The sequence below is a fragment of the Mesoplodon bidens genome, assembly GCF_964165515.1.
Source record: "Mesoplodon bidens genome assembly, chromosome: 13".
Taxonomy (NCBI): Eukaryota; Metazoa; Chordata; class Mammalia; order Artiodactyla; family Ziphiidae; genus Mesoplodon; species Mesoplodon bidens.
This window is the reverse complement of record NC_138169.1, coordinates 75,429,940-75,450,815: the sequence shown is the minus strand read 5'-3', so window position 1 is coordinate 75,450,815 and position 20,876 is coordinate 75,429,940. Positions and strand designations below refer to the sequence as shown.

The following is a 20,876-nucleotide window of genomic DNA, read 5'->3' as shown; positions in this document are numbered from 1 at the left end:
TACTCTCTCTTCCTATCCTCACTTAAGCCTTTCAGATAAATCACAATTAGGAATTTTAATATCTAGGAACTAGCTGTGATTCAAATAAAATTTAGACAAATGGTATTGTAGTAGTTTCAGAACCTCCATTATTCAGATCCAGCTGTGCTGGTTATCGCACAATAAGCCTCAAACAAAATATCTTGCTGAATCGAACCAGTGTCCTTTCTACTATCAGTCAAAATAAAGTTGTTACACCTGGAAAATAGCCTTAAAAAGGTATCTGCATCTGCTACATCCTCTTTTATCTCCTCCCCACCCAATAACATGTATACCTGTCAACTGAAATGCTAATAACAGGGTTTTTTTTTTAGTGAGTGAACTACTAGATTGAAAATTAAAATCACTTTTCTCTAATCCACCAGAAGTGAGAACTAAACATTAAGTTGAAATACCACACCCAGGAAAAAAGTCTGAGTTTGATAATTTTGTATTTTACATTCTAGTAGCAACTTGACAAAGACGTAGTTTACATCATAAAATTCACCAATTTTAAGTGTATATTTTCATGAGTTTAACAAATTATATATTGCATTTCACCAGCAATTAAGATACAAACAATTTCCAGTTTCCTTGTGCCCATTTCTGTGTCCAGACCCAGGGAATCATCATCTCCTGATTCTAGCCCTAGGAAATAACTAACCTGTTTTCTATCACTGTAGTTTATGCTGTATTTTCCAGAATCTTATATACATGGAGTCATGGGAAATGTACTTTTTTGTGTATGACTTCTTTCATTCAGCATTATATTTTTGATATTCATCCATTTTGTTTTGTCTAGACAGAACATCCAGAACATCCTTGAATGTTTGACAAAGCTCATGCTTGAAGCCATCTGAACTTGGAATTTTCTTAAAATTTCAACTTCTTTATTAGATATAGGACTATTCAGCTATTCTATTCCTTCGGGAGTAAGTCTTGAGAACTTGATACTTTCCATCTTTCAAGAAATTTTTCCATTTATCTAAGTTGTAAAATTTGCTATCATAATTTTTTTCATATTTTCTTACCATCCCTTATATATTTGTAGAATCTGTAGTAATTTCTTCAATTTTTTTCTTGATCAGTCTAGCCAAAGTTTATTATTTTACTGAGCTTGTCAAGTAATCAGCTCTCTATTTCATTGATTTTTCTCTGTTCTTTTCTTTTTCTATTTCACTGATTTCTTTTATCATTATTATTTCATTCCTTCTATTTTCTTTGAGTTTAATTTGCTCTTTATTTAGCTTCTTAAGATAGAAACTAGATCATTTGCATTATATCTTTCTTCTTTTCTACTTTAACATTTTAAAACTATAAATATACTTTTAGGTGTCACTTTAGCTGCATTTCACAAATTTTTATATAACGTGTTTTCATTTGTATTTGGTTCAAAATTTTTCTTGTGATTTCTCCATTGCCCAGTGGGAGTGTGCTGCTTAATTTCCAAATTTGGGGGGAACTTCCAGATTTTTTAAAAATTTAAGTTCGTCATGGTCAGAATCATACTCTGTACGATTTCAATTTTTTTTTTAATTTTGAGACATTTTATGGCCCAGTATAATGCTTATATTGGTGAATGTTCCATGAGCACTTGAAAGGAAGTTGTATTGTTCCTGGCTCAATGGAGTACTTTCTAAAAATCAGTTATTTCAGATGGGTTGACTGTATTATTCATGTCTTTTATGTGTCTCCTTTCACCATCTAGTTCTTCCTAATACTGAAAAATAAAAGTTAAATTCTCTAATTATAATTGTGGATTTATTTATTCTTCTTTCAGTTCCATAAGTTTTGGTTTCATGTACATCGCAGCTGGGTTTTTTAAAATTAATTTTTACAGGAGTATAATTGCTTTACAATGTTGTGTTAGTTTCTGCTGTACAGCAGAGTGAATCAGCTATATGTATACAAATACCTTCTGGGCAATTTTTAAGTATTTTGTTTCTGTGCCTGAAATTCAGGTTGCCTCAAAGCTGGAAACTGGCAAAATTGTAGGGCTCACATGGCTGTTTTCTTTTTCTCAAGGGTAACACTCTTGTTCTTCCTTTTGTTAAAAATAGACTATTGTTTCACATTTCACGTCTCGATTTTTATTACTTTACAGGTGGAGGATAAGTCACATCTTAATAATCTTTCATTGTCAGAATAAGTATTCAGAGTTCTATTTATATTTAACAAAATTAAAAGTTATTGTATGCTATATATATGTTATATATGTTGTACATGTTATATATATAGGGATTATAATATATAAACATATATGTATGTCATATATGTAATATATGTTATATTATGATTCTGATGTGAGAAATCTGGTTATCATTTACTTTCAGAGAACTTAATTAGATCAACTCTTCAAAGAGAGGTAAATGATAGCTTGGTCTGTCTGTCTCTCTCTTTTCAAAATCTAGTGTATTTCCAAAGAGGTGCCAAATGTTAAATCCAATGGTACAATATCAAAAATAGCACCCAGTTATAATCCCAAGTTTTCCTCATGTCGGTCCCCACCTTGTCCTTGCATTCATCCTGTGGAGCAGAGAATAAGAATTTCCCTCTATTATAAGTTCTCACACTAATGATGTTAGTTATATGAGCTTTGATGTTATTCTGAGTATTTGTACCACCTCATCTTTTCAGACAAGTCTTCTGAGACAACCCAGTGTAAATTATCTGCTTCTCATCATTCTGACCCATAACTCTCATGTCACTGTGCTGTAATTCCTCAGAGCACTCAAAACTATCTGCAAGTATAAAATTAATTTGATTCTTGACTGTGTTATTGTCTGGACACCCTCCTCTAATTTCCCCATGAGAGTGATGTTCTCAATTTATTCACCTCTTTATCTCTGGTTCCCAAGATGTGGTGGTATATATTACGTAGCTAATAATGATCTGGAATAAATCAATTATTTGTTTGTTTTTTCTTAAAAACATTTACATTCCTGAAATTCTTCTTCAGGACTCAAAATGTTTACCTATGAAATAGCACCTTTAATCACAAAGTAAAATTCTACATCTAATGGAAACTCTGTTGATACATATAAATTAGGCCACAGTGACAGTGCACCAAGTTCAGAAGTAACTGAATTGGTCCTGCTTAACAAACCTCATCACACATCGAAATCCTTAAAAATCAAATTGAATAAGAACATTTGTTAATAAAAATGGAGTCCTTCAAATGAAATTGCTATTACTTTTATTAGGAGAAATCAGTTAGAAAAGCATGCTGTTTCTAAATATATCAAGTTATTAAGTCAAGATTACTAATGATAATTTAACAGCTGGCAACTTGAGAGTTGTTTGATCTCAAAGACAAACATTTTAGAATAGGAGCCAGTTTTCTGGAAATCTAGTTTCAAGCAGTGACAACCTTTAGAGAGCACATTTTTTAAAAAAGAAATTCTAAAATTACTGATAATTCAAATATGGCTTTGAAAATATCATAAGTAATATGTGAATATAATATATAAGATTTAATATTTTTCCAGCAACCTATGCCTGACATCTATCTTCTTAGAAGATCAGAAGATATTGCTGATTTAGAAGTGGAAAATATTGAGAATTATGTACTTTAGATTAAAGAGTATATGAGTAAATTTTTCTTGTTATACTTATTTTATTTTGAGGATACAGTCATAAATCTGAGGGCAGTTTCGTCTTCTTGATCATTCTGTGTTTTTCAAACACTGGAATTCTGTACAGAGAATGGGAAGTAGAGGGCACTGTTGGACTTAAAGTCAGAGGTAGAGAGCCTGTGCAGGATGAAATTCAAGGAATTAACTCAGCAGGATCCGTTTCTCTCACTTTGTTTACCAGACTAGAGAACAAAAGTATTTTCTTAAATATTTGATAGTCCAAAATGCTACTTTTTCCTCTTACAGTGTATTAAGAAAATCAGATTGCTGTATTATTCATACAGGAATTTTCTTACAGTACAACAAAATCATTAATAAAATTATTTTAAAAATCAGGTAGAGAGATTTATAATGTCAGGTGGTACATATTTTTCAGCTCTGGGGAAGATATGTATTGGCTTGGAGAGGTCAAATTTAAGGAAAAGCAATATGCTTTAGATGTGATTAATCCAGGACTCCCACAATAAGAAATTATTTCTTTATCCACACTCGGTAATCCTCAGTTTGTTTTTAACACTTATTTTTTGATGCAGGTGTTAGAAATCTAATTGCCTCTTTTGATAGAGATGAGTGTATTTTTTATCCCATTTCTTCTCCTTACATCAAAAATGCTGCCAAGTGATTAACAGTCATGAGAAATTCCACCCTAATCCCCAAGTCTTTTGGTACCTATGACCTACAAATTCTCTCCTGAAAGGAGATCTAATCATTTTCTTTATTTCTCTCACAGGGACATTCTAACATCTATCACAGTTATTTGTGAGCATGTGTCACCCTCTTACTAGAATCCTGAGAGCCACAGTCATGAAGCCTCGGTCTGGAGAACCCAGAACCAAGGTCAGCAATCTGTGCTTCTCAGACTTAGGTGAGAGGCCTCCCAACCAAAGGCCCAGGCAAGGCCCTACTTGGGGAAATGGAACATAATTTGTACAACTTCCATTTTCAGCACCCTTTACCCTCCACCTGTGATCACGTCCTCATCCCTCTCCCACCAGGCGAGAGGCCTCTATCTCACTCTGGTATTTCACCAGGGCTGGTCCTCACTAGGTAAGGTAAATGTATGATTTTCTACCTAAAGCCTTTGAGAATAGAGAGGGCACTACTAAAATACACATGTCTGAAAGTTACATTAATAATTTAAATGTCATTTAACAGAGTAACACAACCTGAGATTCACACATGAGCTAAAGAGAAGTTATTGGCCCATATCACAGGGCCTCAATTACACCCCATGCTCATACATACTGACTTCCTGAGGGAGATATATTTCCATTATATGATAGCAGATAGAAGCAAATAAACTTTGTGTTTAGTTTTCTGTTAACTGAGAAGATAAACAGAATACAGAAATGAGTGCAGACTCTCCAAAGAAAAAATCTTCAAATTCTCACCACTAATTCATAGGAAGGAGGTAGGAGAACACACTTCCCATAACCTTGGATGTACAGTGTCTCTACCTGCTAGAAAAACAGCCCAATCAGAGATTTTACTGCCGACACATCCACAGCAACCCTGTTCTATAATGACAGGAACTCTTGTTCCCGACTTGGAGGATGGTTCAATAAACAGTGGCTTGGGCTTCCCTGGTGGCACAGTGGTTGAGAATCTGCCTGCCAATGCAGGGGACACGGGTTCGAGCCCTGGTCTGGGGGGATCCCACATGCCGCGGAGCAACTGGGCCCGTGCGTCACAATTACTGAGCCTGTGCATCTGGAGCCTGTGCTCCGCAACAAGAGAGGCCACGATAGTGAGAGGCCCGCACACCCCAATGAGGAGTGGCCCCCGCTCGCCGCTACCAGAGAAAGCTCTCGCACAGAAACGAAGACCCAACACAGCCAAAAATAAATTAAAAAATTAAAAAAAAATTTAAAAAGGCAAAATTCCTTTAAAAACAAAAAAGAAACAGTGGTTTATGGTGTGAATTTGGGTAAGTTAGAAAACCTTGTTAACCTCGTAGAGATTAATACCTTCTTTAAAGATCATTCTGAAGCTCAAAATGGATTAAAGACCTAAATGTAAGGCCAGAAACTATCAAACTCTTAGAGGAAAACATAGGCAGAACACTCTATGACATAAATCACAGCAAGATCCTTTTTGACCCACCTCCTAAAGAAATGGAAATAAAAACAAAAATAAACAAATGGGACCTAATGAAACTTCAAAGCTTTTGCACAGCAAAGGAAACCATAAACAAGACCAAAAGACAGCCCTCAGAATGGGAGAAAGTATTTGCAAATGAAGCAGCTGACAAAGGATTAATCTCCAAAATTTATAAGCAGCTCATGCAGCTCAATAACAAAAAAACAAACAACCCAATCCAAAAATGGGCAGAAGACCTAAATAGACATTTCTCCAAAGAAGACATACAGATTGCCATCAAACACATGAAAGAATGCTCAACATCATTAATCGTTAGAGAAATGCAAATCAAAACTACAATGAGATATATCATCTCACACCAGTCAGAATGGCCATCATCAAAAAATCTAGAAACAATAAATGCTGGAGAGGGTGTGGAGAAAAGGGAACACTCTTGCACTGCTGGTGGGAATGTGAATTGGTACAGCCACTATGGAGAACAGTATGGAGGTTCCTTAAAAAACTACAAATACAACTACCATATGACCCAGCAATCCCACTACTGGGCATATACCCTGAGAGAAACCATTATTCAAAAAGAGTCATGTACCACAATGTTCATTGCAGCTCTATTTACAATAGCCCAGAGATGGAAACAACCTAAGTGTCCATCATCGGATGAATGGATAAAGAAGATGTGGCACATATATACAATGGAATATTACTCAGCCATAAAAAGAAACGAAATTGAGCTATTTGTAATGAGGTGGATGGACCTAGAGTCTGTCATACAGAGTGAAGTAAGTCAGAAAGAGAAAAACAAATACCGTATGCTAACACATATATATGGAATTTAAGGAAAAAAAATGTCATGAAGAACCTAGGGGTAAGACAGGAATAAAGACACAGACCTACTTGAGAATGGACTTGAGGATATGGGGAGGGGGAAGGGTACGCTGTGACAAAGAGAAAGAGAGGCGTCGACATATATACACTACCAAATGTAAGGTAGATAGCTAGTGGGAAGTAGCCGCATAGCACAGGGAGATTAGCTCGGTGCTTTGTGACCACCTAGAGGGGTGGGATAGGGAAGGGGGGAGGTAGGGAGATGCAAGAGGGAAGAGATATGAGAACATATGTATAACTGATTCACTTTGTTATAAAGCAGAAACTAACACACCATTGTAAAGCAAGTATACTCCAATAAAGATGTAAAAAAAAAATCATTCTGAAGATCAAATGAAATAATATTTCCACACTCATTGTCCCATTCATTCGATAAAAAACTAATGAGTAATTAATTACTAAGTGCTATTCACCATTCTAAGTGCTAGGGATATTGTTTTGGTTTTTTTTTAATCCCTTGGTATTAGTATATCAGCTGTTGAGTTACTAATGAATAGTATTCATTCTGTAAATAGCAATGATAACTATTTATAATTGCAAATTTATTTCCCTATAGTGCTTACATATGCATCCTAAAGACAAACACTTTTTCTAGTATGTACAAAGTATAAACTGATAATCTTGATTTCATAAACTCAGGGCCAGAGATTTAGTAAAGGGGTAAATTTGAAATTAAATCTTATATATATGAAAGAGAAGATAAAAATTATTCTGGATATGGCCATTTTAAAGATACTTGCTTTTCTAGTATTTTAGGAGCATCTTAAGACGATAAGAACATATTATTAATCAATTCATTTAGTTTTTAACTGCTTCCTCAGAGCTGAAAAAAAAAAAAGCCCTTCCTTGAATTACGTATATATGCTAAACTAACCAAAATATGCCCTATGCTTACACACTTCTTGATAGTTCCAAAACCATGTGATATTTTTTACTTTCAAAAGAAGGCTTTCATATAGTTATTTTTAATTATGAAAGATTTCAAAGACAGTAAAAGTACAGAGAACAATAAAACAATGTACTCACTACCCAGATTTTAAAATTGTTTTGCCATGTTTACCTCAGGATTTTATACATATACATTTGCTATAAAATGTATATACATAAATAATAATCTACTTTATTATATGCAGATTTTTAAATATATAAAAATAAAGTTTATATAAAGTGTTACAAAAAAGATGAAAAGTCTCTCCTCCATCTCTCCCCACACCCTTCTCCTCATGAGGAAGCCATGTACATCCTTCTCTCTATAATTTATAAATTTATAACCTATTTACCTACCTGTAAACAACAAATACAATTCCTCTATGTATTTGTAAAATTCACACCGTAATATAATTATTAGTTACCTTCTTTTTAAACTCAACATTAGGTTTTAAGATTTATCACTTCTGATTGAAACAAATTAAATTCATTTCTATTGTAGAAGTGCACCCTAGTAAAGTGTTCCTTGTACCTATTGATATACATTTATTTGTTAGTTTGTTCATTTGTTTTTGCTTTTTTAAAGAAGGCTATAATGACTATACTAGGATGCTCACCTGCACATATGTTCAGGTCTTTTAAATAGGTTTTAATTCTGTAAGTAGAACGGCAGGATCAAAACATAGGCACAGCTCAGTTTTATTAGAAATTGCCTGTTGTTCCCCGCAAACAGTGCGAACACTTAGATTCCTACAAGCCTTGCATGAGAATTTGTTTCCCCATATTCTAGCTGAGACTTGGTATTATCAGAGTTTTAAGTTCTGCCAATCATGTAAAACGGTATTTCACTGTTGTTATAATTTACATTTTCCTGATAAATAATGAGAATGAGCACTTTTCATATGTCTATTGGCTCTTGGGGTTCCCTTGCAGTGAATTGCCTATCTGCCTTTTATCCATTTCATAATTGACTTGCCTTTCTCGTTAGTTTATCTATACTTCTCTGAGTTTTAAACGTTTGCTTTTTACATTTCAGACTTTAAGTGTTCTCCACGCTGTGAGCAGGGATCTGATTTCAGTTTTTAATCATATATATATAGCTGAATAGTGAACACCACTTTTTAAAAACATTCATCCTTTTACTAGTCCATTATTTTTTGTAGTGCTATCTCTATTATATTAAAACTTCCTTTATATATTCATAGGTAGTTTTTAGCCTTTATTCTTGTTAATGTGAAGTTTACTCCTTGTTCTTTGTCAAGATTGTTTTGGCTCTTTTAGGTTGCCTGTCTTTTCATGTGGATTTTAGGATCTGAATATTAATTTCCACAGCAACAAAAAAATCCAACTGGCATTTTTATAGGGATTTCATTAAATGTGTTGGTAAATTTGGGAGTATTGCTTTATTAACATTAGGTCTTTCAATCCATGAACATGCAATAACTTTTCATTTATTTAGGTCTATTTCAATTTCTTTCAACAGGGTTTTGTAGTTTTCAATGCGAAATTTTGCACTTACTGTTAAATTTATTTCCAGGTATTTTATTCCTTTTGATACCATTGTAAATTTAATCATTTTGTCAATTTTATTTTTGGATTGTTCATTGCTGTTTTATAGAAATACAGTTGATTTTTTAATATTGATCTTGTATCATGCTACTTTGCTGAACTCTTTTATTAGTTCTAACAGAATTTTGAGGGTAGATTCATTGGTATTTTCTATACACAAGATCATGTCATGTCATCTATAGGTAGAGATAGTCTAACTTTCTTCTTTCCAATCTGTACGCCTTTTGTTTGTTTTTTTTTCTTGCCCTGACTAGGCCCTTCCAGTATATTGTTGAGCAGAAGTAGGACAGTGAAACTCCTTGTCTTATTCCTGATATAGGTGGGAAAACATCCAGTCTTTCACCGTTAAGTATGATATTAGCTGTGGTTTTTGTGGGTTTGTTTTTGTTTTTTTTCATCTATGACATTCATCAGTTTGAGAAAGGTCTCTTCTATGCCTAGTTTGCTGGGTATTTTTATTATGAAAGGGTGTTGGACTTTTGTCAGATGATTTTCTGTAGCTTTTGAGATAATCATGTGTTTTTTCCCTTTTATTCTATTAACAAAATATATGACATTGATTGATAGTGTGAATTTGAAAGTGACTCATGAGTCACATTTTTTTGAGTTTTCAATTTTAAAAGCCATTCCCTCCCCAATGTCAGCCTGTACCTGGGGCAAATTACAGGCTTCTTTCAACTTTCCTAGGCTGGTGAGAAGATATTTTTCCAGTTCCATTTTCACAGAAGAGGAAGCACCACAAAGTCCTGGCCTTGTGGTTTTATTTAGGATTTTCGGACCTAAGACTTAGTAAGTCCAAAGCCCTACGTGGAGTCAGAACCTCTGCTCCAAATTTTCTAGGCTTTACACCTCGTCTTGTTGCCTCCTCGTCCCACTTTCAGGGTTTGCAAAATCATCAGCTCTAGCCTCTTGACCTGGCATTGAGGGTCTTATCTATTTCCAGCATTCAAAAATGTTTTTTCTTTATAACTCAGCTATATATTTTAAGTGTTTTTATATGTTATTCATCATTTTACTATTTGTAATGGACAGGATCCATTTTGGTTCTGTCCTATGTTTTTCTGGAGACATTGATATTTATTCTTTCACATCCTAGTGAATATATGCAACAGTAATAAAAACTAAATCATTGATTCTTTAAATAACAGTATTATTAATAAATAACAGTTATTAGCAAATAACTATTAGTTAATAGTAAAAATCATACCATGTAATATATATGATCTCACCTTATATTTTAGAATTCTCTTTTTATTAGAAACCAAGAAACACAATTCAGTAGAGAAAAATGCAAATTTGAATACTTTTCTATGACTAAAATGGACAATGTGTGAGGATTTATTTTTTCATCCAAAAATAAACTATTCCACAAATTGATACAAAATAATCATTATATTTGAATATATGCCTATGATATAAGTATGATATTCAAGGGCAAGAAGGTAGAGGAACAATGAAAAGATTCCCCAAATACTGATAGAAATGTCACCGGAGCGCTACCAAAGTTTACCTGGTAGTTACACACACCCCAGACATTGTCATGCTTGTTTACATCACATCTCAGTCTTCTCTGTTTGTAAGGTTCTCTAGAGGAAAGGAAAGCAAAGCATGACATCTTGCCACCTCCTGGGACTCTTTCAGGATCTTCCCTGGGCATTTACCAGGCGTAGGCCAGCTAAAGACCACAGAGAAATACAAGGTAGCTCTTCCTCGTGAATAGTTGGAGTTCTCTTGACAGTAAATTACATTAACTGTTGACACTGCTCTTTCTACAGTAAAGTCATGGAAGTTCATTATAAGTGCACTTTTAATAGAAGAAGCATTGAACAATGTCTGGCACACAGTAGGAACTCAATTTCCTATCTTTATTCTTCCTAGTTATATTAGAGCAATTATCATAATATGCTAAGAACTTGTGCATCAATCAGTGTAGAACGGAGACATGCCCTGTGGCGACTGGCGAAGGTTCATTGCCACAGGGATAACGTGGATACAGTTTTTTCGTGATATTACTGATGCACATGCACTGTGTCTAATTTCCCATCACTACATGGAGGAGCCTATCTTTCACATGCCCTAGGCTTTCAATTAGCCTTCAAAACAATCTTGTAAGAGTGTTGCCAGTTTTCCTCCTCTTTAAAGATGAGGCTCAAAGAAGATGAGGATATTCTCGTAAGTAAGGGGTGGAGCTTGGATTAAAATCCTAGTTTGCTTAACTCCAAAGCACTATATTAAAGGGGAACATATTATTAAAGGGGAACATATTTCTAATGTCCTTGTCCAGCAGTGATGTCATGGGAAAGAAGTGGTTGTATGCATAGAGATGAGTGGCCAGGGTTCTGACATGTATGATGTCACCCATTCATTCTTTTAAGCCATTGTGAATGCCTGGACTGTTTACCTTTAAGGGAGGTGCACCCTGCTCAAGTTTAAAGAAACTGACAACTCTGTGGGAGTGTCATTAATAACAAAAATGCTTTGCCTCTCTAAACTTTACAATTATTTTTACAAGGAAAACAGTTTGAATTTACAGGACCTAAAAACCCATGAAGTGAGTGAATGGGACTATGCTAAGATTCTAATCATTTTATCTCTATGGCTAATGGCTTATATGAGTAGATATATTCATAAATGGGGCATATCACTCTTTGGTAATGCACTTGGGTAAAGCAGTAGGATGAGAAGTAGCAGAAACTATTTCATCACTCTAATATGGTGAAACTGATGGTACTAAGATTGAATTTCAGGGAACACAAGTGATGACAGCTCAAAAAAACAAATTCAAAGGCAATAAATATATAGCATTTACACAATTCCAGGAAACGGGGTGTATGAGTTAATAGCACAGAGCATGAGGGTGATGTTCTATCCCGAAAACATGCCCATTGCTGACTGCCTGCTGACATTTCCATCTATAGCTACTAATCCCGATTTCTGAAACAATGTATGCTAGATAACATTATTTGAACTGTATTCTTTATTTCTGGTTGCTTTATGTCAGTGACAGACTGGCCTTTCAGTTGAAGGACATAGTGGAAACCTCATGAATAGAATCAGTTTGCTTATTTTCTATTAACTTACAAGAATCGTCAGTTCAATCAAAGGGCAATATCTGAATATTGAAAGAAGGGAAATTGATGTTTTCCTTTGTTAGAGACATTTGTATCATTTATGTGTTTCGTCCTATGAATCAGCTTTCTGACTCCCAGTAATCTGATCTGAAAATATAAAAATGGGCAATTGTGAGTCTTATTCTTGATGATGTAATTAATTATTTTCTACTTTCTGACTTTGGATAAAGAAACTTCTGAATTCATGACGGCAAATCACCAAGTACTTTTCTCTTATAAGCACTAATTTTTTTCTACTACAGGTTTTCCTTCTTTTAGTTACCTGAATTCTACACACTAACACTTGATGGCTTTGGATTCCAGAAGGATAAATAAAAAAGCATGTTTGTATAAGTCAAGATTTTCTCTGTTCTTGTGAGAGAACTAAAAATCTTGTGACTGAAAAACATGTGTTGGCTTCTCAGAAAATTTATAAAGACTAAAGTTTAGAAAATATAAGTATGGTTTATAATTTCAAAATAGGAATGAGAAAAGATTTTGTTCATCTGGACAGATATGTTATTTTCCTCCACTTACTGCTCATTAGGATTTCTTGTGTATATTTGAGGTTTATTTGAACAAATTTAAACTTCAGTGTCTTTCCTGCTGCTTGTTTCAAATTCATACATTTCTCTATGAAATATTGGTGATAATCAGGGCTCATATTCACCCAGTTCTGAAATATCCTACGGGTTATGAAAATACTGAAATAACAGTAGAAGCCCTACCCCTGTAAGATTGTCCACTCTACAGCCCCATCCTTCTGCCAGGGACCTTGAACATATTTGGGGTTGGAAATATTGGGAGGTTGAAATTGACATAATATGAATTATTATGCCAACTGAAATAATATGAAATGGAAGCTGATTGAAATTTGAAGGGTAGCAGAGAGTAAACTTCAAGAGTTAATTAGTTCAAAATATATTTCATGATAATTTATGTTCTATTTTTGTATCTAACTTTAAAAAGACAAATACTGCATGGTCTCACTTTAGATGTGGAATCTAAAATACAGTAGTCTCCCTCACCCACAGAGGACACTTTCCAAGACCCCCAGTGGATGCCTGAAACCATGAATAGTACCCTATATATATTATGTTTTTCCCTATACATACATACCTATGATAAAGTTTAATTTACAAATTAGGCACAATAAGAGAATATCCATATGGCCAGCATCACTACTCTTGCCTTTGGGGGCCAATACTAAGTAAAATAAGGTTTACTTGAGCAAAAGAACTGTGATACTGCAACAGTCAATCTAATAACAAGACGGCTACCAAGTGGCTACCAAGTGACTATCGGGTGGTGGTATGCACAGCCTGGAGACACTGGACAAAGGGGAGATTCACAGCACAGGACAAAGCAGGTTGGTGCAAGGTTTCATCACACTACTCAGAATGGCATGCATTATAAAACTTTATTCCTGGAATCTTCCATTTAATATTTTCATCTCACAGTTCATTGAGAGTAATTGAAACTGCAAATAGAGAGACCTCAGATAAGGGGGGACTGGTATAGTCAAACTCATACAAGCAGAGACTAGAATAGTGGTTGCAAGGGACTTGGAGGAAGGGGAAATAGGGTGACGCTGGTCAAAGGGCACAAAGTTTCAGTTATGGAAGATAAGTTCTTGCGATCTAATGTACAGCCTGGTGACTATCGTTAATGATACTATATTGCATAGTTGAAATTTGCTAAGAGGGTAACTATTAAATTAAGTCTTGAATCACACACAAAAAGGACATGGTGGAGGGACCTTCAAGATGGCAGAAGAGTAAGACGCGGAGATCACCTTCCTCCCCACAGATACACCAGAAATTCATCTACACGTGGAACAACTCCTATAGAACACCTACTGAACGCTGGCAGAAGACCTCAGACCTCCCAAAAGGCAAGAAACTCCTCACGTACCTGGGTAGGGCAAAAGGAAAAAGAATAAACAGAGACAAAAGGATAGGGACGGGACCTGCACCAGTGGGAGGGAGCCGTGAAGGAGGAAAGGTTTCCACACACTAGGAGCCCCTTCGCGGGCGGAGACTGCGGGTGGCGGAGGGGGGAGCTTCGGCGCCGCGGAGGAGAGCACAGCCACAGGGGTGCGGAGGGCAAGGCGGAGAGATTCCCGCACAGAGGATCGGTGCCGACCAGCACTCACCAGCCCGAGAGGCTTGTCTGCTCGGCCGCCGGGGCGGGCGGGGCTGGGAGCTGAGGCTCAGGCTTCGGTCAGATCGCAGGGAGAGGACTGGGGTTGGCGGCGTGAACACAGCCTGCAGGGGCTAGTGCGCCACAGCTAGCTGGGAGGGAGTCCGGGAAAAAGTCTGGAGCTGCCGAAGAGGCAAGAGGCCATTGTATCAGGGTGCGCGAGGAGACGGGATTCAGAGCACCGCCTAAACGAGCGGATATCCCCCTGGAGTGGACCCCTGAGTGTCAGAGAAGGGAAGCTGGTGGCCCAGCCTTCCAGGGACAGGTCTCAGCGTCACCTTTGACTCACAGATCCTGCTGCTGGGCTTGGGCAGAGCCTATCTGCATGGAGTTGTTGGTTTGGGGCAGGGACCAAACTCCAGGTGGTCTGGCCCCGGAATGAAGAGTAGATTACAACCTCAAAATGGGGCATACAGCGATGACCGAAACACGCCAAGTTCCTGCTGTCGTGTAGCTTTTATTCTAGCTGAGGAAGACAGTAAATAAATAACATACACTATGTCAGCTGATGGCAAGTTATAAGGTTTTGGTGAGATAAGGAGGACTGTGGTGGAGGGAGGGTGGTGCTTTTACACAGGGTGATCAAGACAGTCTTTTCTAATGAGATGATGTTACAGCAGAATGAAGGGAGAAAGTAAGTGACATGACTACCTGGAAGGGGTGGGGTGAAGGAATCCTCGGAGAGCAAATAGCAAAAGTGCTGATGTCTGGGCTTCCTTAATGTGTTCAAGGATCCTCAAGGAGACCAGGGTGAGTGGGGTGGGTGGAGCCACGAGGAGAGTAGGAAATGAGGGTAACAGGAGGCTAGATTGCACAGAAGCTTACAGGCCATTGTAAGGATTTGGCCTCTACCTTCAGTAAGATAGATGGAGCCATGGGGGAGGCATTAGAGTGGAGAAGTTAGATGAACTGACTTAGGTTTCAAAAGGCTCGTACCGATTGCTGTGTTAAGAAAAGAGCATAAGATGGCAAGAGCAGAAGCACAAACAGAAGCAGTAAATCCAAGAGAGACGATGCGCTCAGACTCCAACGGTCAGAGGGGATGGTATGAGAAGGTGTCCGATTAGGGAAACATCTTCAGGGGAGAGCCAGTAGGAGTTCCTCCTGGATTCAATACAAGATGTAAGAGAAAGCGGGGAGTCAGGTAGAATTCCTTTTTCTTTTAAAGCCGCAACTACAGATGAATTGGAGTTTCCACTAATTGAGGTGGGAACAATTGCATGAGAACAAGGTGTGGGATATGTGTACCTGGGGGTGAGTGGGATGATGAAAATTCAACTCAGGGTTCAGTTTTAGAAATGTTGAACTTGACTTATCTATAGATACCCAAATAGGAAGTGAGACCTATTAGTCTGGAGTTAAGTGAGAAGTTGAGGAGGAAGGGGCTACTTTGAATATATATATATTCACACAAAATGAAATATATATATATTCATACGATATTTAACTTTATGTATACATGTGTCACATATATCATAATTAAATATATGAGTGAGATCACCTAAGAGTAATTGTGGTCAGAGAAGAGAAGAAAAATGTGTACTAATCCTTGTAGAATTACACAGTTTAAAACACAGGAAGATGAGGATCCAGTAACAGTGACTGAGAGGGGCACGCAGTCAGTGAAACAGTAGGAAACCCCCCCAAAGAGCGGTGTACAGTAGGTCAAATGAAGAAAGTGTTTCAAATAAAAGGGAATGATTCAGGTATCAAATACTGCTGAGAAAACACGGTGAGGACTGAGAACTGACCATGGGGTAGGGGGCAATCAATGAAAAAACAAATGTCATGAAGAACCTAGGGGTAAAACAGGAATAAAGACACAGACCTACTTGAGAATGGACTTGAGGATATGGGGAGGGGGAAGGGTAAGCTGTGACAAAGCGAGAGAGAGGCATGGACATATATACACTACCAAACGTAAAATAGATAGCTAGTGGGAAGCAGCGCATAGCACAGGGAGATCAGCTCGGTGGTTTGTGACCGCCTGGAGGGGTGGGATAGGGAGGGTGGGAGACGCAAGAGGGAAGGGATATGGGAACAGATGTATATGTATAACTGATTCACTTTGTTATAAAGCAGAAACTAATACACCATTGTGAAGCAATTATACTCCAATAAAGTTGTAAAAAAAATGGTGACCTTGGCCAGAACGGCTATGGGGACAAAAGCCTGATTAAAGAGGGTCCCAGAGAATAGAGAAGAGGCAATAATGAAAAATAATGACAATTTGAAAAAGTTTTGCTATAAAGAGTGGCAGAGGAGTGGAATGGTAGCTGTAAAGTGATTTACAATCAATGAGCGATTACGGCATTTTGAAATCCTGATAGAAAAAGAAAAGAGCTACAAAATAGATTCGAGAGGAGTTGGCCTTGGACAACAGCACACATGGTTTAGCCCTTGAAACTTGAGGCAAGGAGGAGTGTACAGATACAGATGCATGTAGGGAGGGCGGATTTGGAGGAGGGAGCAGGTAGAAGTTATTTCCCAAGTGCTTTCAATTTCTAGGGAACAAAGAAGGTTTCAGCAAAGAATGAGGGGAAAGGAAAGAGGAGCTATTGAAAGTTTGATGAGGGAGAGAGAGAGTATGAATAGTTCATAGGAAAGTGGGAGAGTGAATTGACTGGGAAACTCAAGTAGGATTGCAGGACTTATTTGAGGGAGAGATTCTGAATTTAAAGTGAGAACAATCAGAATTAATAGAGATGCATTTTGTTCAATACAGGAATTAGAGTGTTTCTCATACTTAACTTTTACCACCCTGTATAGCCAACTCCACCACAAAGAGATAAATTATCACTCCATGTATTACAATAATTTTATGATAAGAATTTCTAAATGGAATTACATGCAAACTGTCTTGAAACTTGATTTTTTTAACTTAAAAATATACAGTGAGCATTTTTATGTCAACAATATACATTTATGTCATACTTTAAATGGCCAATAGTATTTCCTTGAATTATTCCATTTTATATTATTTAAGCATTAATTAACAGTCAACTTTTCAGAAATGAATTTATTCTATAAAATAGTAATTTAAAAAGTGATGATGGCTTTTACTATGGTGTGCTTGAATGGATATGAATGTTTAAGACTTTCTTTACCTCCTAATACTGCATTAATCTGTGTGAAAACAAATAGTAACTTAGCAAGCGCCCTATATGCAAAGCATAGTTTGTTTCGTTGTGACAGTATAATTTGTTGAATTATCATAAAAAAATGTTAAAAGCCCAAGGAAGTAAACAATAGTAGTATTAGAAAAATATTTATTTTCTTGGTCTTTATAAATGTATAAAGTTATAACTTATAACTTGACCATTTTCAAAATCAAACTAACTTAAGAGTCTCTAGGGCTTCCCTGGTGGCGCAGTGGTTGAGAGTCCGCCTGCCAATGTAGGGGACACAGGTTCGTGCCCCGGTCCGGGAAGATCCCACATGCCGCGGAGCGGCTAGGCCCGTGAGCCATGGCCGCTGAGCCTGCACGTCCGGAGCCTGTGCTCCGCAACGGGAGAGGCCACAACAGTGAGAGGCCCGTGTACCGCAAAAAAACAAACAAACAAAAAAACAGACAAAAAAAAAGAGTCTCTAACCTCAGATTCTGTTTCGGACACCTCCCAGGTGATCCTGGGGATTGAATTTCTAATAAGGGAGAAAACCATCTAGCAATGATGATCAACCCTGCTGGGTTTCATGCTAGGTTATTGCTTCACAGCAGGCTAAGATCATCCTCATAATACAAGATAATCAGACTAAGTTTTTCATGGAGAGGAGTATCATAGTTAGAATTTCTATGAATAAAATAATATTAAGTACCATTTGTAAAAGCCTTAAAAAAAGCCTTCATTTTATCTTATTTATCTCACAGGGTAGCCTTATGATATATTTAGATATGTATCATGAGATACCTAGAACTCAGAGAGGTCAAGTAGAACTTTTTTTTTTTTTTTTTTTGCGGTACGCGGGCCTCTCACTGTTGTGGCCTCTCCCGTTGCGGAGCACAGGCTCCGGACGCGCAGGCTCAGTGGCCATGGCTCATGGGCCCAGCTGCTCCGCGGCATGTGGGATCTTCCTGGACCGGGGCGCGAACCCGTGTCCCCTGCATCGGCAGGCGGACTCTCAACCACTGCGCCACCAGGGAAGCCCAGGAAACCTCTTATACTCACTCTTACAGAACAGGAACCACAGGAACCAGGCTTTTTGTTTATTCTAAACCACGCCTGAGAGCCAGACTTCTAACACATAGATTCAGAAGCCTGAGATGAAAAAACTACAAGGTACCTTAGAGGTCACAGTTTGACTAATTAGTTTGACAAACAAAAGCACTCATGGCCAGAAAAACGAATGCAGTCGCTTAAGTTCACACAGTTCATAGCAGACTTAGTATGCGAGTCCAGATGTAGATGTTCAAAATCTCACTCTCCGTACACCACAGCACATAAATGGAAGATGCTGACCCAAGAAAATTCAAGTTCTGATGAGCATAAAGAATGGACTGACATTTGGATGAAAGACAAACATCCGATTAAAGCTAGCCCTTCTAGGGGGCCAAAGTAAACCAGAGAAATAGCGTGAAAACACAGGGAAAACAGTTGAAGAAGATGAACGGGTCAAAGGGGCCCAGAGATGGGACACAGAGGAAAGCTAAGGGTTACTTTTTCCTCTGCTTTGTCAAGTTTGGACCTACAGCTATCGTCTAAACTCCACACGAAAAATAATGCTGAGTTCTTGTCACTCTTGTAGTTAGGATCACTTGTCTATGAGAATAAAGGGATGACATAGCAGACAAGGAAAATATCAGAAGAAATGTGTTGCCTGTTTTGTCCAGGCCCATGTTTGTCAGTTGTGTCTTTTGGGTGCAGGATGCCAAAAACTACTTTTATTTCCCTTCACCTCACCTCTGTTCGAAGGGAAAAAGGAATGTTTCCTATCCAACCGAGGCCACTTTGCAATTCACCTGTATTAGTAAAAGTGTGGAATAAAACGTTCATTCTTTGATGTCTTGCATCATCACGTGGTGTAAGGCCTAAAATTAAGGCTCAATGTCGAGTGCTACCTTGATATCTGGTGAAATTGAGAGGGCACTGAATGGCCCAACTACTCCTGAGAATAAGGTCCCCTAGCTAAACAACCCTCCTTATCAGAGGGACCTAGAGCAGTTCCTGCTTAATCCAAGAGTACTGTAGTGGGTTTCAGTTTGCTGCTAGCTGGGAATTATTCAAACAAGCCAATCACATCCTCGAGTGGGAACCAGGGGTCACCTCACCTTGTTGATGGTCCAGAGCCCATCTCCTCCAGCCCCTTGTTGATTGCTCTATTCCCAAGTGCAGCCCAATGTGGTCCTGCCCGGCTGGGGTGTCCTCCTCCCCCAGGCTGTGAGTATTTGTGATTAATAAACTGCTGTGATCTCATCCGTCCAGTGTCTGGTGTCATGTGTTCAGCCATCCCCATAACTCTAGTGGAGGAATCCCTCCCTCACTGATGGGATAAATAGGCGGTGATTAAAACATCATATGTTTACCAACTCTCCAAACATTCCAAATCACTTTGGTAGACCTCCTTCTAGTCAGAAAATCCAATAAGTTCATCATTTGCAAGGCTCTCATGAGCAATGATGAAGAGGATGCTGCCACTACTCAATCCTTCCTACGCTACTAACTCACCCCCGTACTGCACACTTTGGGGAAACTGACCACCACCCAGACGGGTAACAGCTTTTCATATTTAGCGAATATGATGTTTGACTTAACTTACCAAACGTATCTACCTCCTTTAAAATCCCTGTTTGTATTCCTTTATGTTTTTTCAATTGTTTTACCCTAACTATGTCCAATTTTTCCCATCTCCGTTATATCATGAAGGCCCAAGTGAGTAATAGTACTACGTTAATAGTATGACTTTGTACAGAAAATTTTGCAATCACATAGCTAAGTCATGCTTATAAGATAAATAATTCATCATCCAACAACTATTTATTCAATGTCTTCTACAGACATTTATGTGTATTTATGTTTCCTCGTTGATTCACTTGACCAGAGAGGTCCTCTACATATGCGCCTACTTTATAACTGGTCTTACACTAATACACTGTGCTATTTGTTCATCAGTGCCCTATTTTCCATTCTTTAAAGATTAAAGGTTGTCTCAACACAAAATTGGCCCACTTTGAATGACTAAATTGGTTCTCCCTTTTGAGAAGGACAATTAAAAAACCAGGTTAGGGGCTTCCCTGGTGGCGCAAGTGGTTGAGAGTCCGCCTGCCGATGCAGGGGACACGGGTTCGTGCCCCTATCCCGGAAGATCCCACATGCCGTGGAGCGGCTGGGCCCGCGAGCCATGGCCGCGGAGCCTGTGTGTCCGGAGCCTGTGCTCCGCAACGGGAGAGGCCACAGCAGTGAGAGGCCCGCGTACAGCAAAAAAAAAAAAAAAA

The 20,876-nt window shown here is 37.9% G+C and overlaps 1 protein-coding gene across 1 annotated transcript in view; it reads right to left on the bottom strand.

Annotated features, from left to right (window-relative positions):
- Positions 1–19,891, bottom strand: part of LOC308626743 (glutamate decarboxylase 1-like) — a gene marked incomplete at both ends in the record, with an annotated part of 54,523 nt that extends 34,632 nt beyond the window's left edge. Inside the window, 1 exon segment of the mRNA XM_081252148.1 lies at positions 19,713–19,891. Within this exon segment, the coding sequence (XP_081108274.1) occupies positions 19,713–19,891 (179 nt within the window).
- Positions 19,892–20,876: the final 985 nt, after the last annotated feature.